This window comes from Dreissena polymorpha, chromosome 16 (genome assembly GCF_020536995.1).
Source record: "Dreissena polymorpha isolate Duluth1 chromosome 16, UMN_Dpol_1.0, whole genome shotgun sequence".
In the NCBI taxonomy this organism is placed as follows: domain Eukaryota; kingdom Metazoa; phylum Mollusca; class Bivalvia; order Myida; family Dreissenidae; genus Dreissena; species Dreissena polymorpha.
This window is the reverse complement of record NC_068370.1, coordinates 21,438,936-21,464,569: the sequence shown is the minus strand read 5'-3', so window position 1 is coordinate 21,464,569 and position 25,634 is coordinate 21,438,936. Positions and strand designations below refer to the sequence as shown.

Genomic DNA, 25,634 nt, shown 5'->3' with positions numbered 1-25,634 from the left:
TAAAAAGCGCACATTTAACGCACATAAAAGCGCACATTTAACACACATGTGCGCTTTGATGTGGGTTATAACTGCGCTTTTCGTGAGTTAAATGTGCGCTTTTTAAATAAAAAAGCGCACATTTAACTCACAAAAAGCGCACATTTAACGCACTTAAAAGCGCACATTTTACACACATAAATGGCAGTCAAAAACGCACTTATAAAAAGCGCACGTTTAACGCACATTTAACGAACATAAAAGCGCACATTTAACACACATGTGCGCTTTTATGTGGGTTATAACTGCGCTTTTTGTGAGTTAAATGTGCGCTTTTAAAATACAAAAAGCGCACATTTTCTTGTTTGTTTGTTTTTGTTAAAAACTCACTCGGTAAGAAAAAGCGCACAAAAAACGCAGTGCCAATACCGCCACATTTAACACACGCAAAACGTACTTAAAACGAACATTTCACACACTTTTTTGAGAAGGGTTCTATCCCAGATGGCCCAGTAACTAAGTTTGCAGATGTATCAAAGTAACAAATGCTCAAATCAAGTTTCATATACTGGTAGATAGGGCAAAAAAGTGGCCTCTAGAATGTCCACAACTTGTTCTTTTATTTGACCTAGTGACCTAAATTTTGTTGACCCCATGCGACCAAGTTACGAATTTGGCTGAGATATCTTTGGAATAAATGTTCTGACCAAGATTTACGAGGATTTGGCAATAAATGTGACCTCTAGAATGTTCACAAGCTTTTTATTAAATATGACCTAGTGACCAAGTTTTGACCCCAAATAATCCAATTTTGTTCTTGAATGAGATATCATTGATTAAAATTTGTTGAACAAGTCTCAGGCAATAAATGTGACCTGTAGACCAGTATAGTGTTCATAAGCTTTTCCTTTAGTTTGACCAACTCAGCGACCGTCTAAGGTGGTTAGTCTAAAATTCAGGTCGATACGGCTTAGCTACTAGGAGCCCAATACCCGCTTACTACGCGTATCAGCGCGAGAAAGAGTTATATAATTTATGCATGAGGTTTGAGTTCTCCAATTATATTCATTCACAAATGGAAACATGATATTAATATCGTGTTAAATGCAATAGTTTTGAACGGTGCTTTTATAGCAAAGAATAAATGAACAATGATCGTAGCGTACATGTCGCGGAAGAGATTGTTTATGAATGAATAAAATAGTCCACTTTCTGCAGCGTCTTCATGACGTAGTATTTTTGCCATTCATAATATGAGGCTATTAATAGATGCGCCTGTCGATAAACAAAGGAAAGTCCACGAGCGATAACAACGCAATAGGTTATGCTCTCACATACACCTTAATGACGTAGTACAGGTCGTAAATTAAGGCTATTAATAGATTCGGGAAAAAGTTATCGCTTATTTATATTCTCAATTTATAAAACGTTGAACATAAGTTCAACAATAACTTCAGCGATACGATAGACAAAAACAAAAAAATGTTTCATAATCACTAAACCCGAATATAACAAACAATTTATAATAATAATACGAATGACCTGTTTCGTAACCTTGTTCATGCTGGAAAATTCTTTGATTCTCAACAGATAGCGGCGATCTTTTGTATTTACGGGCGCTAGCAACACAATAGTAGAAGGTTAGTAGAAGGTTTAGCTTGTTTATATTCACACGAGTTCATCAATTACTACAGGCATACTATAGGCAACGTCGCAAATGCTTTATAATCGCTAAAACCGAAAACAACTAAATATATTATATAAAATATATTTATAACAATAAATATCTTTTAAAAATGTAGTCGGCGTATACGCTGACTTTGAAATAAAGTTTGCAATTTTCTTTTCTAAATAAATCAATACAATTAAACAAAAGTTAAACTATTGTGTTGTGTTTTTCACTTGTTAGTTGCATATTCACCGCATTAAAATGTGTATTAGCATTGTCAAACCACACATTAGTGTGAGTAGATAAAAACAAGGGCTGTTTGTAAAACATGCATGCCCCCCATATGGGCTGTCCGTTGTAGTGGCAGCCATTGTGTGAATACATTTTTTGTCACTGTGACCTTGACCTTTGACCTTGTGACATGAAAATCAATAGGGGTCATCTGTGAGTCACGATCAATGTAACTATGAAGTGTCATGATCTTAGGCAAAAGCGTTCTTGAGTTATCATCCGAAAATCATTTTACTGTTTCTGGTCACCGTGACCTTTAACCTTGTGACCTCAAAATCAATAGGGGTCATCTGCAAGTCATGATCAATCTACCTGTGAAGTTTCATGATCCTAGGAATATGCATTCTTGAGTTATCAACCGGAAACCATTTTACTATTTCTGGTCACCGTGACCTTGACCTTTGACCTAGTGACCTCAAAATCAAAAGGGGTCATCTGCGAGTCATGATCAATCTACCCATGAAGTTTCATGATCCTAGGCGTATGCGTTCTTGAGAGTTATCATTCAAAAACCATTTTACTATTTCTGGTCACAGTGACCTTGACCTTTGACCTAGTGACCTCAAAATCAATAGGGGTCATCTGCGAGTCATGATCAATCTACCTGTGAAGTTTAATGATCCTAGGCATATGCGTTCTTGAGTAATCATCCGAAAACTATTTTACTATTTCGGGTCACCGTGACCTTGACCTTTGACCTAGTGACCTCAAAATCGATAGGGGTCATCTGCGAGTCATGATCAATCTACCCATGAAGTTTCATGATCCTAGGCGTATGCATTCTTGAGTTATCATCCGGAAACCATTTTACTATTTCTGGTCACCGTGACCTTGACCTTTGACCTAGTGACCTCAAAATCTATAAGGGTCATCTGCGAGTCATGATCAATCTACCCATGAAGTTTCATGATCCTAGGCGTATGCGTTCTTGAGTTATCATTCAAAAACCATTTTACTATTTCGGGTCACCGTGACCTTGACCTTTGACCTTGTGACCTCAAAATCAATAGGGGTCATCTGCGAGTCATGATCAATGTACCGATGAAGTTTCATGATCCTAGGCCCAAGTGTTCTTGAGTAATCGTCTGACAACCACCTGGTGGACGGACCGACCGACCGACAGACCGACATGAGCAAAGCAATATACCCCCTCTTCTTCGAAGGGGGGCATAAATATACTACGGGAGAGCACTTCATATGTGTCCTCATATGCCTTGTTATGAGTATCTTTCTTTACTATCGAAATATTTCTTATGTTGATATTTGATTTAAAGGCAGTTTTCTTTCGACGCTTTTAAATCACACGTCAATAGCGCCGTCATGCGAAAATGGGTCTTATGCGTTTCGGCAAGCGTTTGTTAAACCCAACATAAGCTTTTGCGCAGCCAGGCCATAGGCGATGCTGTTTGCTATAAAATCACTCAATATGTTATGTTTCTCCTTACCAGAAGGAGAAATAGCTGAGTGGGCTATTTATATGATGGGCGCATATGGAATAAGATCCATTTTCGCATGACGATGGTCATTACATATCTCATTGAGAATTGAAAATGCCACATTTAAAAACAATGTGTTTTGAAACAAAATTGAATTCAAAATAGCAAACTTGTTAATAATGGCAGCCTATCCACACATTAATGAATGATTTTCAGACGTGCTGACCAAGCATTGTGGTATGATAATTAAATGATTTTCTCTTATTGTGACACTATACTATTTCGCTTATGATTGCTTTCTCATCTTGGAGGCGAAAGTGAAATTCTGAGAGATGGATTGTAACGCGTAATTGTAACAGTGCCACAATTTGTGTCGTTTGAGCATACAGAGAGTAGTCCGGCATTCCTTACACTGAACAGTGCTACATCCTTTGAATTGAGCACATACGCAGTGATGAAGCAAAAATTCAGAGGTTGTATCTCGAATCAGCTTATTAAATATTCGAAAATATTCATGCGTGTCTGTTGGCGTTATGTAAAAGTCACTAAGATGAAAACTGAGTAAAACAGCTACGCCTAAAAGCGCATTAGTGCTCTATGCCTATGTTTATGTCAGCGTTGTTGACACCGTGTGAACTGCTCGGGTAACAAGTAAAGCATAAACAGCAATGTTTATATACTTTTATTCCTCCATATACAAGATACGAAGATTATTGTATATTTTGAATTTGTATATGGTGTGAAAAATCAAAAGTTTTGTACACAGAACTTTCATTATGAATTTATATTCTTGGTGAGAAAGTTATTTGATATTAGAAAATTTATATTCCTTTAATATGATGGTGACTGCAAATTTTCTTTATATTAAGTTCTCATTACCATTTTCATCATACTTTCTATGCTTTCAGAACGTCCAAAAAGCATGTTGTTTTTATTTTGTCTAAGTTATTTCTATGAAATAATAAGGATGATAAAAAGTGCACACAAAACTCGACCCGTGCGCTATGACACACACTATATAAAGTTGAATGGCGTGTGTTCATTTCAAACTTGCGATTGATTTTGAAAAATGAATTGTGTGTTAAATTATGCAATAGCGAACATCTTCAGTGCCTTCAGCGCTTTGATTAACCCATGCAGTTAAGATATCATGGAGACTAATGTTCTGAAATCATATCATGAAGATTGGTTGATCAAAAAGCAATCACAAATGCTTACCATTAGCACATTCAGCTCAGGTAATCAAAAAAGTTAAAAACCATTTTCCCTTCATAAAAATTTGTGAAATATATATAGTAAAGTATTGGTAACACTTTCATTGATATTTTTCAAGACATGTGTATTGCCAAGTTTGTTTTTTTAACTTAATACTGGGAGGGGGAGGGCCCAAGACCTTATATTTAACAGAGTTCAGTTGCTTTTGGAGCAATAAGAATTACCATAGTTTTTTCCAAAGGGGATATTGTGTTTTTAATGTAAATATTTAAATATTTGAAAAATGTAAAAAAAGAAGAACTTAGAACAAAACTGTCGACAGGTTTTCATTAATTAAGACTTATCAAGGGCAGTAGCTTTACATGTTAAATTGCAATTCTTGCAAAAAGGCTTTGCACTTAATGCAAGTTCTCAAACCTCAAACATTGATTTCTTTCACCGTATATTGTGTATCATAACCTGATTTTATTCAACATTAATCGTAAGAAAACAACCATTTTACACAAAAGATAAATTTTCCCCATAAAATGACAGTAATAGATTGAAATGAAACTCTGGATTTGATAATATTTCAATTTTTCATAACAATTCTTGAAGGAAATTTTAAATCAGCTGATCTTTAGCTTCGAAATATCGCTCAGTTACTTAAGAGACACAATTTGTCTCTGTGATTGTATTTTCTTAAAATTGGTGTTTGGTAAGCCAATTTTTTGAAAACAGTCCTTGAATAATCAATGCGACAATAAAAGCAGAGAAACAGTAGTGTCACAAACAGAAAAGAAATCTGATTTAAGAGTATCCTTTTCAAGAACATGAATATTTAATGATAAGTTGATAAAAATTGTACTTTGAATATTCACCTGCGCACATTTGCTCTAAATTAAATCAAAAGATGTGAAAAGGTTGCAGTTTTGTACATTTTGTGTTGCATAACCTCAAGACTATGAAAGCTACATATATCAACTTCAAACTTAATAGATTGATGTATCTTATTGAGGAGAAGTGAAGTGCAAAAGTACAACACTGCAGGTACATCAGGGATGGAAATTGACAGTTGCCTGCTCGCCTGGGGCTACTAATTTTTACGCCAGGCGGTTGAATTTCAAAAGCCGTCCGTCCGGCTGGGCGAATAGCTTTTTGAAAAAGCAGTTCTTATTAATTGATACATTGTGCGGTATTCATCAATACTTTTACCCCTCTTGCGTGAAATGGTCACAGGCAATGAAATTGCGTTATACAAAACATCAAATACACATAAAGTTAATCAGCCAATGATGTCAGATGCTGTATAATTTCTTTTCAAAATGGCTGCAGCCACAGCGTAACAAAGCTGTAAAAATGTGGCAATTTATTCAAGGTGTTTCTCTGCCAGAAAAGCCAAACCTTTCTGGAAAAAAATACAGTAAGGAGTACGATCAATCTAAATGTAAACGTGAGTTATAACTTGGATGGCTTGAAAATGGGCCATGTTTAACAAATGATGAGAATGGTATGCAGTGTATATATTGTGTTGCACAAGGAATTAAACATTCTTTTGTGACAGTTGGCTTCTTGTGTAAAATTGACAGCATTAAGAAATTGAACAGTCTGATTAGCCTGTTTAGCTTTGCTGAAATTGCTTATAAAAACTAAATTATAAGGTCATAAATAATATGTGAAAACAATGTACAAAACGTGTCATTTATGTTATTTGATAAACTACTGTCTGAACTCACATTGTACATTCATTGAAAAACAAAATGTTTACAGGGTTGTCATTATTAACCGATTGCCGATCAAATTCATCGGTTAAAATCGCCAGAAAATCGGTTGTGTTTCCCGAATCTTAAAAATTGCGATCGGAAGTTTTGATCATTTAATTATACGTATTTGAAAATACTGAAATTAAAAAATGTATTTTGTTATACAAATGGTCATAACACATAATGTAATAAGTAGGTAAATAACGTGTTTTGAGATTGCCAAGCTACGCATACATATAGGTCTACATGCATGAATGACCTGACAAGTTACATCACGATCCGGAATGAAAAGTACTTGGTAAAATTTAAAGAAAGACGCGTTTTTATTCTCAGAAATTCACTTTAACATTCGCAAACTTTTCTGAAAGGAGGTGCATGTAACAGTTTAGATTGAGTCGTTGATATTTCGTAATTACTAAATATAAACGGTTCTCAATGCTCTCAAATCGCGTCACGTGATTCACGCATGTTCAATGGGAATTCCCCAATCCCACAATTCAATTTGTATATGCACTTGCGTTAAATGGCGGACAACATTCATCGTCAATATAGACCGTAATTTGGTTTTGAAAAAAAGAAATCGTAATAAAACTGGATTATCGGGTTATGGATAGAATTGGAACATGCAAAGATCTATCAATATAATATGTTTTTACATTGTACAGAATACTAAAAATGTGAAAATCTTCAAATGTTCTATTCTTTTTAGACCTCATTTTAACTTTTTATGCTCTGAGAATAGCAGTATTTTGTCCCCCCTAAAATGTCTAGAATTCGTTTTCGGTCAGGGGGCTTCGCCCCCCTGACCCCCCTACAAGGGCCTAGCCCTGGACCTACAGGGGGGGCCTAGGCGGCCCCCTTGACCCCCGGCCAAATCGGTTACTATTCCAAAATAATCCTTTGTTTACAATCATAATGACAACCCTGTGTATATAAAGCATAAGAAAGGCTCTGCGCTCGTAGATTTTTTGCTGGACAACCTTATTTCAGAAGTTGGTGGGCAACCAGCCACATAAAATTAGTTTCCATGACTGTTCACTATATTGCGATTTGTTATTTTGAGATGTCCAATATATTGAAAATCAGCCGTTGACCCTACTTTTTTTCACCCACTGCAATTTTCTATTATTTCTGTCATTATTTAACAGAAACATTTTTTGTATTTTATATCAGTGGACTTCGCCCAAATGGGCCCAAATGCAGTTCCAGGCTGCATATACGCCACTTACAACAAAAATTACAGCAAAACACTTCTACACAAAGTAAAGTTATGGAAAGGAATTCATTTTCCTATTTTTTAGTAACAATGACCTTGACCCCACAGGCCCAAATTGCAATCCAACTCTAGATCAGCAAAGATGGGTCAGAGTAATAAGAATTGATCCATGATGTTGCTCAAGGATTGGGAAGAAACATGCCAAGTTTCAATAATATCTGTAAACAAGAGCTGTCAGAAGACAGCGCGCTCGACTATTCGAAAGCTTGACAGTATAATGTAAGCCATCATGGGGAAATTGTTCATATTCAATAAGGTCAAGGTAATATAGTCATATTCTAAGTGGAAGAGGACCATAATTGAGTTCAGGTATATTTTCCACAATCTATTGAACATTTGTAAGGACATAAAACAAAGTAAAAAGATTTTATTTCAAGTATGATAGCAATAGCTTGGGCTGGATGGTCCTTCAAAAATGAAATAAATAAATATTTGTTGTTTTTTTACAATGTTTCAAAAAAAAATCTTTTTGGGTGGTGTGGGTGGGGTGGGGGTGGAGAGGGGGGTATAATGCGGAGGGGGTGGTCATTTATTAGATTATCTTTCAAAAGTAAGGAAAAAAAGGGAAACAAATACTTTTTTTTGGGGGGGGGGGGATTCTGGGGTGGGGATGGGGGATGGTTTGGGTGGAGTCCATTGTGGTATGTCAGGTAAGTGTTGTTTTGTCAAAGTGTTAATCAAATCTGATCATAAATAAATTTGACCTTGAGTGTCAAGGTCATTCAAATGTCAAGGTCAAGTTCAACTTTCCAGGTACAGTACCCTCATGATAATAAGAAAGTATTTGAAGTTTGAAAGCAATAGCCTTGATACTGTAGAGGTAAAGTGGATCTAAACACAAAATTTAATAAAATATTCAAAGTCAAAAAAGGGCCATAATTCCATTAAAATGCCAACAAGAGTTATGCAACTTTTCCTGTACAGTCCCCTTATTAGAGCTGCAACGATTCGATCCGATTCATCGAAAATCGATTCGAAATGCTTCAATTCGATTACGATATCAGAAGCTAAAATCAAAAGTGTGGCAGTATTTTGGGTTTCGGGATGGTAGCCCTACCGATAAAGAAAAGAGTAAACTGTGCTTCACGCATGTGGCGTACGCTAAGTCCGGCTCAACCACTAATCTAATGCAATATGTCAAACGCAAACATAACGTTGATTTAGCAAGTCTAAGAGGTCGCACAAGTGCAACTACTCAAGTCGCCAGCCAGAAAAGTAGTTCTATTTCTGTTGGAGTTTTGTTAAGTTTATTAGAGAATGTGATTTGTCCTACAGGTAACAGGTGATGCTGTCATGGCACAATGGTAGACATGCTTATGCGGTTTTGGGTAAAAGTATAAAAGTGATAATACTACCATTCAACTGATTCCAGATACGTTCTTATGATTATTTATTTATTTTTTATATTATTGTGTAATCAACACAATCTTCTAGTCAGAAGTTTTTCTATTAAAAATGAGTGCTAATTTGCTATTCTTTTTTATGTGTTTTATTGAAATCACATTTGAACAGAAACGTTTATTTTGAGGCATAAAAGTGAATAAATAAAACTAGGTTTGAAGATTAATCAAATCGAAAAAATCAGTATCGGAGTGTCTGAAATCGAATCGTTGCAGCTCTACCCCTTATGATAGTTAGCGAGTGTTCCAAGTCTGAAAGCAATTATAGCTATGATACTTTAGGTGTAAAATGGACCAACACACAAAACTTAACCAAATGTTCAATTATCTAAGTATAAAATGGGCCAAAATTCTGTCAAAATGCTAGTCAGAGTAACATAACTTTGCCTGCACAGTCCCCTTATTATAGTTTGTAAGTGTTGCAAGTATGAAAGCAATGGCTTTAATACTTTAAGAATAAAGTGGAGCAAAACACAAAACTTAACCAAATTTTCAATTTTCTTAGTTAAACAAGAGATGTGTTTGTCAGAAACACAATGCCCCCTATTGCGCCGCATTGAAGCCATATATTTGACCTTTGACCTTGAAAGATAACCTTGACCTTTCACCACTCAAAATGTGCAGCTCCACGAGAAGTAAGTAAGAGATTGAATGGAGAGATGACATTTTTTATTTATTTTTTTTACCTTTGACCTTGAAAGATGACCTTGACCTTTCACCACTCAAAATGTGCAGCTCCACGAGATACACATGCATGCCAAATATGAAGTTGCTGTGTTCAATATTAAAAAAGTTATGATAAAACTTTAACGAAGGTTAAAGTTTTAGGAAAGAAATATACAATGATATTTGACCTTTGACCTTGAAGGACGACCTTGACCTTGACTTTTAACCACTCAAAATGAGCAGCCCCATGATATACACATGCAGGATAAATATCAAGTTGCTATGTTCAATATTGCAAAAGTTATCAAACTTTAACCAAGGTTAAAGTTTTGGGACAGAATGACAGACAGGACAAAAACAATATACCCCCGATCTATTGATCCGGGGGCATAAAAAGGGCCATAATCCTTACAAAATACTTGATACAGTTGTCTGCTCTTGTTTATAGATTGGGGTCATGCTGGTAAAGAAGTATGAAAAATATGAAAGCAATATGTCAAGGGACATAGAAAATATTCGAGGTGGTACGCAAACTTTAACATAGATTTATCAATAATATGCATATTTTAAGTGAAAGAAGGGCCATAATTCTTACAAAATGCTTGATACAGTTGTCTGCTCTTGTTTTTAGATTGGGGTCATGTTGGTAAAGAAGTATGCAAAATATAAAAGCAATATGTCAAGGTACATAGAAAATATTTGAGGTGGTATGCAAACTTGAACATAGATTTATCAATAATATGCAAATTTTAAGTGGAAAAAGGGCCATAATTCTTACAAAATGATTGATAGAGTTGTCTGCTCTTGTTTATAGGTTGGGGTCATGTTGGTAAAGAAGAATGCAAAATATAAAAGCAATATGTCAAGGGATATAGAAAATATTTGAGGTGGTACGCAAACTTCAACATTAGCCAACGGGAACGCCGACGCCGGGTTGAGTAGGATAGCTCCACTATATATAGCCGAGCTAAAAATACAGAGATATGCACTTTTTTAAACACAATTTTTCAAAGAAACTAAACAAGAAGACACTGGTTGATGGCTTCTGTAATCTTATTCCCAGAAATATCAGTAACCTCAGTACCACAATATTCTCATGTTGAACTGCTTACTTATTTGCCGAAGGATATTGTCATGAGAGAAATAATCAAATGGAAAATGGATTGCCGTGTAGTTCTGAGATAAAGCATCATGACACGAATTTCTGTAATATACAATTTTTAAGATTGCAGATATTGGATCAGAAACCAACCTGAACTTGCATGATGTTAATAATTATGTATTTACAGGGCCCTCGATTTGCACTTTTTACCGCCGTATATCGGCTGCTTCCCCCATGTAAAAAAGGATACTTTTTTCCCATATTTCAGCTAAAAATTCCCCCCTCCAAAATTTTTTTGTTTTGTTTTACTTTTATACCTTTGTTGCCAGCTGGTATCGTGCTATTTATCTTTGATTAAATGTATATTTATTTAAATTACATTAAAATATAGCAATTTTAAGTGTTGAATGGTTGGTGAAAAGATCTTCTAAAATTCCCCTTTTCGCCCTAAACGACGCGAAATTCTCCCCTCTAAGGACCCCGGCCCCTATCCCCCAAAGTGTAGCAAGGGCCCTGATTTAAACCTGTGTTGAACATTGTGTTAGATCGCATTATTACCGGTAGTTGATTCCCGCTACCCAGTTCGGTCTATGAGTATGTGTGTAAAACTTTGTGTTATTGCTAGAATATTAATTTTGGACTTAACACTTTTCCAAGCTGCATGGTGTTGTAAATAAATACATAAGATCACAATTAAAAGACATAGAAAACTTGTGAACAAATCCATTTATTTCCCAAAGTCAAAATGTCCCCCGTCTCATACATTATAGAAAACATGTTTTAGTTTGGAAGGTTAGGATGATTTATATTTTGCTGATCTGTACAGGTACCATGTAAACAAATTGTTTGTTACGATATGAGTTGGTTACATCCTCTCTATCATTTTCGCATATTTAAACATACAATTCAACAATTAAACTATTTTATATGGAAACTATTTAATTCGGAATATCAATTGAACAGATTTTTCAAAATAATAAAAATACTTATGAAACATTCCCGGGTGTACATTGTCCAGGGTAATCATGGAACTTAGGCTGGAAATCCATGGTATAACATGGAATTCCATGGAAATCCCAGGAATTTAAAACAGTTTCCAGGGTTTTCCAGGGTTTTGTTCTAGAAATGTCCATGAAACGTGGACTTTTTTTCCAAGCATTTTCCAGCCTTGGATGGAAAAGCATGGAAAAGGAATGGAAAACGCTGGATTTAGGCTGGATAACCATGGAAAATATTTCCAGATAGCATGGAAAGTGGAACATAGAATTTTTTAAGCATGGAAAAGACTCTAACATTTTCAGCTGACCCTGGAAAAAACTTAGACTTTATAAGAGGAGAAAATAACTTATAAAAATGCAACACATTTTATTCAAAGTAAATCAGAGTTCAACAATTTACACAACATATGAATAAAACATAAAACAATGTGCATTGTTTGGGCAGAAATAGTAGTAGTTATAGTAGTAGTAGTAGTGGTAGAAGTAGTAATGCTGAGGCTGGCAGTAGAATATGTTGTAGGAGTAGAAGTAAAAGTGGTTGTTGTATAAGTTGTATAAGCAGTTAAACTACTGATAATTATACTATTGGTGCAAATTTAAGTGACAGTAGCAGTAGTAGCAGTTATTATTGTGTTGTTGTTTTAGCATTTACAGGAATAGTAGCAGTAACGGTAGCAATAGTAGTATAAATAATAATAACAATACTAGTAGCAGCAGTAGTAGTAGTAGTTAAGGAAGTAGCATTAGCAGCAGCAGCAGCAGTAGTAGTAGAAGTAGTAGTAGTAGAAGTAGTAGTAGTAGAAGTAGCAGCAGCAGCAGTAGTAGCAGTAGCAGCATCAGCAGCATCAGTAGCAGTAGTAGTAGCAGTAGTAGTAGCAATAGTAGTTGAAGTACTAGTAGTAGTAGTAGTAGTAGTAGTAGTAGTAGTAGTAGTAGTAGTGGTAGTAGTAGTAGTAGTAGAAGTAACAGCAGCAGCAGCAGCAGTAGTAGTAGTAGTAGTAGTCACTGCAGCAGGAGTTGTAGTAGTAGTAGCAGCAGCAGCAGCAGTAGTAGTAGCAGCAGCAGCAGCAGCAGGAGTAGTAGCAGCAGTAGCAGCAGCAGTAGCAGTAGTAGTAGTAGTAGTTGAAGCACTAGTAGTAGTTGAAGCAGTAGTAGTAGTAGTAGCAGTAGTAGCAGCAGTAGTAGTAGTAGTAGTAATAGTAGTAGTAGTAGAAGTAGTAGTAGTAGTAGTAGTAGTATAAGTAGAAGTAGCAGTAGTAGTAGTAGTAGTAGTAGTAGTAGTAGTAGTAGTAGTAGTAGTAGTAGTAGTTGTTGTTGTTGTTGTTGTTGTTGTGGCTGTTGTAATAGTAGTAGTAGTTTTGCAGAAGTAGTAGTAGTAGTAGTAGTACTAGTAGTAGAAGTAATAGTAGTAACTTTCAAAGCAATGTCTACAAGTTTAAATTCTTTAACCCTGTTCAAGGTGTATACACACTCAATATTTAACTACAGTTCATGTTTGCAATTAACAAACTATCTGATAAACCTGTGTGTGAGTCAGATATGTCTGCTGCTAATCTATTGGTTATAAAATATCACAGCCTTTTCTGATTTGCTGAGTTCAAATACAGAAAGTTTACCTGTTAGATTGAAATTCTGGCGTATTGTAGAAAATTTGCAGGTTAATCTTGTTGTTAAAATGAAGTTAATGTAATGTTCACAAACAGTAGAGTTAATGAGTTTTTCCATTAACAAGAATTTCTTAAAATAATAATGTATGGATATCATTTGGAAAGTGACATGAAATGTTGTTAAAAAGTGATGCATACAAGTGTTTCAGAAGTCTGTCTAGGAATAGAACAACAACTGAAGGTTTGTGCTTTTCATTATTTCTAAATATTCCTTTAAATTTATTCTTCTTATGTCATCATTGTAGACCTTTTTTATGTGACATTTTAGGTAAAAGTATGGCAAATATAGAAGTTTAAAAGCAGCTGTCACACACATTTTCACTAAGTGCAGTTTGCAGCTTGATAAAGGAAGTCCTATGTGGAGATATTAATAAGCTTGAATGTAGTATCGGAAGTTTATAATGCATGGCTAGGGAACTTAGGCTAAGGGAGTTATGTGCTGTGCATGATGAGAACTCAATGCTCATTAATGCTGTTAATGTTTATAAATAAATTAATTAAACCAATAGCATTGTTTTTGAGGTTTCACTGTGCATTTTCATACCAATAGAATTACACATCATTCTAATTATAGCAATAATAAATTTGTACTAATCATACCTACAAATTTTGTTATGCTATGCTTTGTGATGTATTAACTTCATTGTAAGTTATTATTTAAAGACAATTTTACTAAATATTTAAAACAATACTTGTATTATTTTCTATATACATTTTCATTATGTGCTTTAACTGTAGCTGACCAGTTGATGGAAGATACTGCAGAGTTTGGCAGGGAAATAACCCAAGACAGCAAAGCGGCTCTTTTGGCGCATTTACCAAGAGGACTAACATGGCCACAAATTCATGGTAAATATTGTTATGCCCCGGGCTCATATAAGTAATTAAGTGTTAACCACCTGAAAGTATTTTGTCTTTTTGGTATCCAATATTTTGGTCTAGTTTCAATTACAGGTTATTTTTATATGAATTAGCAAATTAGCATATCTTTCATATAGCTATATCTGAATATAAAATTCCTAAAATTTGAGTTTCCAGATACATGCTAGTGTACCCCGTTTTGGGGCATTTAAGAAAACAACAATATAAATTTCAAAATAAAAGAGAGTCATATAAAAATATAACTTAAATCACCAATTTATTCACTTGAAAGTCTCAGTTTTCCTGTGTGGTTGCCTGTTTGCAAGTAGATTAAAGCCCGCTTGCAAACTTTAAGAGAATAAATTTCAGTAAATGGAAAAGAAATAATTGCTAACTACTTAGGATCGTAAATGTTCGCTCAAATACAAAAAAGCCAGATGTACCGAATTGAGCAGTGATATGAAATATCTAAAATAGATTAAAATATGAATGAGCATTGAGGTATAGATATTCAATCATATGATTGCTGCACATTTACTTTTACAGATGAATGTAAAAAACTTATGACTTTCTTGTAATATTGTTTGCTTTGTTTTTCCTTCAGAGATCATGGAGGAGCCGTACAGTATAACAGCAGTACAAGTTCTATAAAAGATCCACGACCTACTGAAGCCCAGCTAATTAACAAAAAAGTTTTTAAAAACTGTAATTTTATCCCACCTGGGTACTTATAATTTACTAAGCTGCCTTCACAAGTTTTAGACTTGCAATTATATTTTAAACTGTCACTTGGAAAGTAATACATGTACATGCATTATGTTCTGAATTTCTTTGAACAATAAAATTATATAAAAGTATTTTAATGAAATTGAGCACCTAAATTGCATTAAAGTGAAAGTAGCTGAGAAAAATAGTATCCTTGTGCTCATGGGCAGCTACATATATTGTGACAAACATGAAGTAGCTAAAATAACTTAAATTTTTCATTTTGTTTCTTGTATATCGTTTGTACAGGGTTCGTGAATTGTTACTGTATATTACTTGACTTGCTTGTATTTTGTTACTTTGAATACATGTTGTTAAGGTTGCATTATACTTTTTAACTTTTAAAGTAGCGCCTGTTCTGTTATGTTAGGGCCTGATTTATGATAATGGACCTAGAGGCTTTGTAAGCATGTATTAAACAACACTTGTTTGATCTGAATAATTTGTTAAATAAATGTAACACAATTTGTAATCTGATGTTATATTTTGATGAATTGTGAACAAAATAATACATCGAAGAAACTAAGGCATTATGATGATTTTTTGTTTTGTTTTAATCTAACCTTAAATTATGATTTATTTAAGCTGTGAGTATTGTATTCATTTAATACATGAATATTGTTTTTAGACCAGAAATTTCTTTTTCTATTCAGTGACCATGGTAAACGCTGGACAATTTTCCATGTTATACCAGGCATCCATGGAATATTAAACAAAGAAAAACCCTGGAACATTTTCCAGGGTTTTCCAGCCAGCATGGAAAAAATACCGTCCGAATACTCCATGTAATCTGGAAAACCCTGGAAAAAAATCCATGGTTTTCCATGGTTTTCCAGATTACATGGAGTATTCGGACGGTATTTATTCCATGCTGGCTGGAAAACCCTGGAAATTGTTCCATGGTAATTATTCCAGGGAGCCTGGAAAACCATGGAAACTATTCCAGGCTATTTCCACATACCATGGACAATTTTCCACCCTTTTTTTTTAAATATTGACGCTGGAAAAGGCTGGAAACTTAGTCCGAATACTCCAGCCTAATATTTTCCATGGATTTCCATGGAAAACCCTGGACAAAGTACACCCGGCATAAATATTTAATTTCTAGGCACATTATTATGACACAATAGTGGAAAATATATCGAATTTATGGGGGACAACTCTACCTGAACACCCCAGCTAGCAACTAGCTAGTTGTCTTTCCTGCAAAAGAGACTGTCTACACAACGTTAAATAGGTCGATTGTAAAATATTTATAGATCAATTGGAGAAATTTCAAATAAACGTTCCTGACTATAATCATGTATCTTACATTCTTATTATTTTTATTTATTTTTTTACTTGATTGATCATAATGAGATCTTCTTGAATAAAAAATAATATTATAAATTGAAGTAATGGAAAAAGTCAATTTGAGTGAGTCAAGATATTTTGGTTGTTGTTCATATTTTTGAATCCATCACCAGTATCTTTGTCATCATCATCATCATCATCATCATAACACGCAGCAGCAGAAACATCATCATCATCAGCTGCATCATCATCTTCATCATCGTCATCATCGTCATCATCATCATCATCATCATCATCATCATCATCATCATCATCATCATCACCAACAACGTCACACAAAAAAAATTCAACTCAACACTATCTGTTAAAGTTTCTCTCAAATGGTTGTAATCCTATTCAGAAAGAAGCAACTTCAACCAGTGTTAAAATGTTGCACTTAAGAAGCAGAAAAGAACTAGTGACCTCAAAATCAATAGGGTTCATCTGCGAGTCATAATCAATGTACCTATGAAGTTTTATGATCGTAGCCATTAGCGTTCTTGAGTTATCATCCGGAAACCATTTTACTATTTCAGGTCACCATGACCTTGACCTTTCATATAGTGACCTGAAAATCAATAGGGGTCAACTGCGAGTCATGATCAATCTACCTATCAAGTTTCAGGATCCTAGGCATAAGCGTTCTTGAGTTATCATCCGGAAACCATTTTACTATTTCGGGTCACCGTGACCTTGACCTTTGACCTAGTGACCTGACAATCAATAGGGGTCATCTGCCAGCCATTATCAATCTATCTATCAAGTTTCATGATCCTAGGCATAAGCGTTGTTGAGTTATCATCCGGAAACCATTTTACTATTTCGTGTCACTGTGACCTTGACCTTTGACCTAGTTACCTGAAAATCAATAGGGGTCATCTGCGAGTCATGATCAATCTACCTATCAAGTTTCATGATCCTAGGCCTAAGCGTTCTTGAGTTATCATCCGGAAACCATTTTACTATTTCGGGTCACTGTGACCTTGACCTTTGACCTAGTGACCTAAAAATCAATAGGGGTCATCTGCGAGTCATGATCAATCTACCTATCAAGTTTCATGATCCTAGGCCTAAGCATTCTTGAGTTATCATCCGGAAACCATTTTACTATTTCGGGTCACCATGACCTTGACCTTTGACCTAGTGACCTCAAAATCCATAGGGGTCATCTGCGAGTCATGATCAATGTACCTATAGAGTTTCATGATCCTAGGCTCAAGCGTTCTTGAGTTATCATCCGGAAACCACCTGGTGGACGGCACGACCGACCGACATGTGCAAAGCAATATACCCCCTCTTCTTCGAAGGGGGGCATAAAAATCTAAACTAACATATCCAGTGCCAGCCATATTTTTTAACAAACTAGAACCATTTTTAAACTCAATATGGGATATCATTAAACAAAATATTATGAGCAGCTTCATGAAGATTATGTAAAACATGTGACTTCACAAGAGAAAACAAGGTTTCAACATAGCCATATATAAAAAAAACTGCCCCGCTCCCTTACCACCATGTTTTTCAACAGACTGGAACCATTTTGCAACTTGGTAGAGATATTATTACTACAAATGTTCTGACCTAGTCTCATAAAGATTTGACTCAAAATATGACTTCTTAAGTGTTTACAAGGTTTTACCAGAGCCTTATAAGAAAAACTCCCCAGCCCACTGGCTACGTCTTTCAACGGACCTAAACCATTTTCAAACTGAGATGAGATATCATAAGAACAAATGTTTTTACTAAATTTTATGAATATCAGACTAAAATGTTACTTCAAGAGATTAGGCAAGGTTAAACTTCAGCCATGCAACCAGGTATAAGGATAACCGCTTCACCCCTTGGCTGCCATGTTTTTCAAAGAATCTGAACCATTTTGGAAATCAGCCGAGATATGATTAGAAATGTTTTGACCTACTCTAGTTGCAGTTGAAGATCAGACTACACATGAGCATTTTTTGAGTGGTCCTTGGTAATTGATCTAACACAATAGCCCCATCCCCATGTGAAATTTCAAATGAATACAGGCGACATTTGGGTAAGTAGAATAGTTTGGACTATTCTGTGAATAGTCAAGCTAAACATGAGTATGCCCAAACTTATTAAATTGACTTTTCCAGGTTGATGTAAACTTACTTAATCTAGGCCTTATAAAAGCCTCTTTTGTCAAATCTTGCAATTTTCTTGAAAATGAAATCTCACAGCAGAGTTTTCATTTTCCAAATAAGCAAATTTAGCGATAATTCTTCCCAAAAGAAGAAATGCTTCAATCCAAAACTTGATAAAAATCTGTTATCAAACCGAAAGCTTACGTTTGGAATAAACGATAAACACCAAGGAAGGGAAAAGGTTATGCTGCACTAATTTCTATCATCAGTGTCTGATGGTCTGGTCTTATGCTAGCAGTTGAAATTGTGTGGTGTAGAACAGTGCTATTTGATTAAGGACAAAATTAAATTCTTATGGCAGTGTTATCGTTGCTATAGGTTTATTGGTTCTAATTAAGGTACATGGTGTAAACAGACACACCAAACAATAAATTGGTGCAGTTTTTTTTTCAGGTTAAATAAACTGAACAATTCTCAAATTCAGAATATCTGTGTTTATATTGCAAAATGTACATTTTCTGGAAAAGCTGATGTTTTTGAAACTTGGATTAATATAATTATCTTGCAAACACACCATATCACATATTGTTTTAATTTGTGCAAAAAGGACATATTAAAGACATGTTTGTATTAATGTATGCCAGAAACATTTTATGTCAAGCACATCACCAATTACAGTGTGTCGACCTGAAAAAAGCCTTTACCACTTTTATATCACAGCAACCCAGAGCCTGGCAGAGGGCCAGTAGCTAGGAGCTGGATAATTACACATATATGGGCTGGGGCCTGTTCCTAAATAGAAAACGAAAACCCAAGAATTGAGAAGACTTAACACACATAATAATGGTTTACAATTTGACACAGATACTGACTCATTAAAACTTTGGGCCAGGAGAACTAATGAGATGCCAATTGAATTGATTGATAGTCAAAGCTTCATTAACTTGACTAAGTGGTCTCAATCTGCTATCAATCTCGTCTAAATTGGGCAATGTTGGATTAGGCAGAAGTGTTTAGGCATAATATTATAGTTTGGAAATACATAATAGATCTAGTTAAGCTTTTACTAAAGGTATTACTTTGTGGTTGATTCTTTTAAGCCAGGCGCTATCATTTAATTATTTGTACCTGTGAATTTAATTTCCAATAGTAAACTTTTTGGGTCACGTGATTTAAACATCCGGCTTTTGAGTGGGTCGTCCTAAACTTTGCTCTCAAAATGTAATATATTATTTGTTGTTTATTAAAACAATTTACGCTTCCACATATGTCAGCCATAATCTAATTTAATCTGCAATATCAACCAATCATCGTTTATGGGAAGCATGTTTTATACAAAAGCGCAAGTGAGTTCTGTCTGTTTCTACTAATTGTAATTAACTTACTCTTAATTTTTCGTTACAGATCTCGGATCTATCTTATTTACGAATTTATCGTTATAGTTTATGAATGCGGAGGCTAATGTTTTTATATACTTCAGTCAAGTTCCGGAATTTTAATGAAAATGTTTAATAAATTGCACGTGCTTAATGTGCAATGTCGATCAAATCATGTCAACATTACAAAGCGAAATTAAACCGTATCCGTATGATCTGTAATATTTTTTTTTATTGCGCTAGTTGCAAAATGTTGTCACAATATTACCAAGACGAATGTAGTAATCCTTAATGGCTATGATTTTTTTATGATGGCATTTTATTGTGTCAGGAAAACGCGAGCACGAATATCAATTTGTTTCGCGGAAAATGATCGGAGTATTTACAATTCTACATTTAATCACATTGAACATTTTAGCTATTGAAGTAAACGTTTGATACTGTGTGATGCTAAAACTCCGAGGTTCTTGGTTTGATCTCCGCCTAACCGTTGCCTCTAAACTCGCCTTTAGCAAAAACGTCGAGTTGAAGTGCTTCACATCATATATATGCAGTAAAGACACGTGGTCGACATTTGAACGCGGTATAATCTCACACTTTGCACCGTAACAGAACTGAGAAGTCGTTGTGTTATTATTTCGAATTATATGAGGTCAAATTTCTCGCCTGAGGCTTCGTTCTGTGAAAACCCGGATTGTGTCCGTGCACTCCTACCTAATAAATATACGAGATTCACGGAACTTTTGGCGACTTTAAATTTTCTAGCTATGTGTTTTGTAACAGGAAGATATTTAATTTTGGCGTGGTCTCGTATGTGATATTGGATGCTGTGCAACACAAAATTAGACGGTAAATGCTTTTGAAAATATTGGACGACCCTCATCTGTATGAATTTGAGGACTGAGCGACTGCAATCGCTTCATTAACAGTGATCAACGATGAGCGCTCTGTCAAAACGCACGTTAGACGATCAGGAAGATGATGACGATGATAACATTGGACCTATGCCTGATGCTGAAACGACAACAAAGAAAAGAAAAGGTACAGTTAGTTTATAAAGACCCTGTAGCTGTGGATTAGTTGTTGTCAGTATTCCTGTCATATGTTTTCGCGATTGTGTTTATGGTTGTAGGTCATAATATACTAAATCGTTTTCCTATATAATAAAATGTTAAAGCGACATCTTCAAGCAAAACTAAATGGAACATAAATGCCTACCTTTTCTTAAAGGCTATTCTAAGCGGAATGGATTTGTGCAATAAAAAAATATATGTCATGTACGAAAGAACTTGATAACAGCACAGGAGTTTGAAATTCTATCCATAAAGCTAATCTAATGGCTAAATAATAAAAAAATATACCCCAATATAGTATAAAGACTACAGGAATAAAACGCAGCAGACCCCGGACCTGCCTATTTTCTAGTAAACAAGGGAAATTACTGTAAAAACAGGGTACCCTACATCGATCCATGGTATAATAATCAAAAGGCCGGTGAAAGAAACTACAAACACTGCTTACCGTGAACTACCTTCCTCTTAATTCACAGTTATTCAACACTTTCCGCTCATCGTCAGATCCATTGCATGTTGTTGTTTTTTAGGGTAGATTGCACTCTACCGGTACGCAATTGTTTACCACACGGACTCTAGATGAGACGGATATGAAACGGGACAGTATCTGCAAATAGCTTGTCGATACTTTGTAACGTAACCAGTAGCTATCCATTAGTGTACATCGAAGTGCCGGTTATACATTTTGATGAACCCAATCACATACGTCTATTTTAAAAAATTAAACTTTCATTTCTCAGCCGATTTTGACAAATTATATATCATTAGAAAGCCTACGTTACGTTGTTTTCAGATATATAAATATATATTATGTTTTTCTTCTGATTTCGGCAGCCCGGCGAGTTATAACTATAACTTTTGCAAATATTACACTGTTTTAGCACGGATTCTAGATGAGACGGATATGAAACGGGACCGTTTCGGCAAATAGCTTGTCGATACTTTGTTACGTAACCAGTAGCTATCAATTAGCGTACATTGATGCGCAGAGGTTATACATTTTGATGTACCCACTCACATCTTTTTTTTAATTATACTTTCATTTCTCGGCCGATTTTGACAAATTATGTCTCCTAAGCAAGATGTAGTTTTAAAAACTGAACTCCTAATATAAACGTTACAAACCTGTATAAAGTATGACTATGTTTACCATAAATATAGATTCTAAAACGGTATGATATTTGCAAAAGTTAAAGTTATAACTCGCCGGGCTGCCCAAATAAGTAGTAAAACTTCATATATTTCTGAAAACTACAAAATGTAGGCTTTCTAATGATATATAATTTGTCAAAATCGGCCAAGAAATAAAAGTAAAATTAGAAAAAAGACGTTAGTTGGTACATCAAAATGTATAACCTCGGCGCTTCGATGTACGCTAATGGATAGCTACTGGTTACGTAACAAAGTATGTACAAGGTTAAACGAGCGTAGACAAATCATAAAATGTGTATTTCTCGTGTTTAACTCGCTATACATCAATTAATAACAACGGAAATATACTAAAAGTTATATTTTTTTGAAAGAGGAATTAATAAGCAACAATAAAATCGGATGATTAGTTTTTACATACATTTGAATTGACTACAGTAAGGGTCAAATACTCGTTTCAACTCCTGTCAATATGCGCTCCGTGTTTGCCGCTAAAAGGCACTATCAACAAAGCGGGCGTTTGGGGGCAGTAGCTCCCGATACTAAGGAAATATATAGGATAAAATGGATTATTAGGTGTTGCATTAGGTGTTAGGTGTTGGGCACTTAGCAACAATAAAATTATATGCTTTTCCATTCTTTTTTACGTAGCGGTAAAGTGCAATTGTCCCGTTTTTTATTCCAATGGTAATATCTATACATATGTCACAGTGTGTCGTCATACATGTATTAACCAACTCCATGTCGTCTGCTAAAATGTCTTAAGTTTTATGATTTAATTTTTTTTCCAAGTTCTCGAAATTCTGAAGAATTATTGTTAAATCTTCAAACTGCTTGGAACCTTACCAGATCCCAGTAAAGGCTACAATGATCAACCTCAGCAGTTAGTTATCACTTTGTCTACGGCAGTATGTGTGGTTACTTTATGCATTAATACATACATGTTGATTAATTGATTAGTACAATGTCCGATGATGTAGACCTTACGACTCAGGGCTCAGCCTAGGTTCAAACTTGAGGGAGAAATGACTTCTCCCTGAGCTGAAATTAGGGAGAAGTGAGGCCACTAGAAGGAGAAGTGGTTTCTGTTCAGCGTTTAATAAAATCTTCACCTGTTTAATACCCCTCATAACACCAAGCCTATCATCATTAATGACGAACAAATAATATTTTTTGATTTCAAATTCAATAAATTCTTACAAATTATGTCACATAAATCAATTTATACAAATAAAACTTGTGATATCCATGTGCATCATAAAAATAAAAAGTACTTTAATAATGCAATGACAATCCAAACCCTATTTACATCATAATGTTGTGATAATTAGAGTTTTTTTTCACCCAATTGGAACGGGTCCGGTACCCATGCCATTGGGAATTTTTCGCGCCGTGAAATCACCAAATTGGGGAAAAAACGAGCCGTAACAAAACACAATCTTAATGCATGGGACATGCAGTATATCTATTACTGTTTATCCGAATTTTATACATGTCCGAAATATGTACACAATATGCCTTACCTGTTTAACTTTAATAATCCAAATTGTACTTGTTGTTATCTGGTTTAACAAACCTTGTCAAATGTTTGTTAAATCCAGTTAATGCTTTCACCATTATTGAATCACCATTACTTGTACCGGTAATTTGAATCGCCAGCTTTGAATTGAACGCGGGTTGAATGTTACAATACGTCCGCCATTTGCTATGTCGAAGGTCATGATGTAGCAATTTAATTCTACTCGGATAATTTATATCTAATCGAGGAAATGTGTTTTCTCAATGTCTATTGTGTCGTATTAGGACTTGTTAGTATAAAAATGAACAGTGATTCCAGTTTATATAAGATGGCTGTTACTCGTAATTATCGGTGGATTAACAAACTGACAAAACTAGCTGGACTTTTACAATAGTGGATCTACGTAATTAATAGACCTTTAATCATTTTTGTTTTTCTTTAATAATTTTTCCGACTTTCTTTAACCGTGCTGTCTGCCAAAAAATCGAATAGTCAATCAATTATCACGTAATCATTAGACAACTCACAGCACGCGCAAAGAGGCATCGGGATATAAAATAAAGTCGTTTACGTATGGATAGATAATATTATGGAAATTAGCACTATGCACGGGTGAGTTGTTAGTTTTCGTTTATATGGTTATGAATTAATGTCTGACAAAATAAATTGCACATCGACTGGATAATTAGTGTTTAAGAGTTTTGAAACACGAAACAAGTAAACAGTAGAACATACTATAATAAATCGTATTCATATTTACTGTTGGGAATGTGTTGCGCGTGTAAACATTTTTGTGCGTAAATAAATGTCTATAACAACGTCATTTCATCGCTCAGGTAAAGTACTGCATATGTATATACAATGCACGCGTTCTCATTGGTTTCTATGGATGTTAATGTACCGCTTAACTCCGCCTGCAAGGCGTGTACTAATTGCACTTGCAGAACAGAGAACTATCAAAACTGTCAATGAAATGACACTCACTTTGATCTTTTGATCTAAACAGTTATTGTTTGGAGTGAATGCCCATGTATGCTAGTTGCCTGGATATGCTTTCACAGCAGTCGATCTTTTGCTGTGATAATAAACTGATAACATAACAGGCATCATCGTTGACTTTATGACATGTGAAAATAGTGAATTTTTAGATGGAAAAGTTGAGGAAAAAAACGTCAATGTTTTTAAAAAGAAGGCGAAGTCAACTTTTCCTTCATGTAATTTAAGGGCGACATTATTATGTCCCGGGCGAAGTTATCGCCCACGTCACCCTCACGGCGGAGCCCTGCGACTGTGTCTATCTGGTTTAAGTGCTGGTGTAACCAAGCTGAACGATCAGCGGTTCTAGGGAAGTGTCCGATCGTGCTTGGAATTATATCCTCCGAAAGAGACAATATATGCCAATAATAATATCACAGGAGTAAGCCTATATAGTCTATAGAGACTATATAGGGGGGTCTATTTTTAGCTCATCAATTTTTTGAAAAAAAAATTAGCTATTGTCATCACCTTGGCGTCGGCGTCCGGTTAAGTTTTGCGTTTAGGTCCACTTTTCTCAGAAAGTATCAATGCTATTGCATTCAAACTTGGTACACTTACTTACTATCATAAGGGGACTGGGCAGGCAAAGTAAGATAACTCTGGCATGCATTTTGACAGAAGTATGTGCTTTTTTTATACTTAGAAAATTGAAAATTTTGGTTAAGTTTTATGTTTAGGTCCATTTTATTCCTTAAGTATCAAAGCTATTGCTTTAATACTTGCAACATTTACTAAATATCATAAGGGGACTGTGAAGGCAAAGTTATGTAACTCTGACTGGCATTTTGACAGAATTATGTGCCCTTTTTATACTTAGAAAATTGAAAATTTGGTTAAGTTTTGTGTTTAGGTCCACTTTATTCCTACAGTATCAAAGCTATTGCTTTCATACTTGCAACACTTATTAACTATCATAAGGGGACTGTGCAGGCAAAATTATGTAACTCTGACTGGCATTTGGACGGAATTATG

The 25,634-nt window shown here is 35.1% G+C and overlaps 2 protein-coding genes across 4 annotated transcripts in view; one reads left to right on the top strand and one right to left on the bottom strand.

The window, feature by feature from the left end:
- Nucleotides 1–19,706, bottom strand: part of LOC127862284 (neurocalcin homolog) — a 114,964-nt gene extending 95,258 nt beyond the window's left edge. Inside the window, exon 1 of one of the 2 annotated variants that reach the window (XM_052401350.1) lies at nt 19,636–19,706. The gene's annotated coding sequence lies outside the window, so the exon portion shown is untranslated. Of the gene's footprint in view, nt 1–19,586 lie in introns of both variants that reach the window. The other variant, XM_052401351.1, reaches the window with a different exon arrangement.
- A 1,058-nt stretch (nt 19,707–20,764) lies between these two features.
- LOC127862179 (peptidylprolyl isomerase domain and WD repeat-containing protein 1-like) overlaps nt 20,765–25,634 on the top strand; it is a 36,642-nt gene continuing 31,772 nt past the window's right edge. For both annotated transcript variants that reach the window (XM_052401183.1, XM_052401182.1), the window contains exon 1: nt 20,765–20,924. In XM_052401183.1, coding sequence (XP_052257143.1) covers nt 20,822–20,924 — 103 coding nt within the window. In that variant the 5' untranslated portion in view covers nt 20,765–20,821. The remainder of the gene's footprint in view (nt 20,925–25,634) is intronic.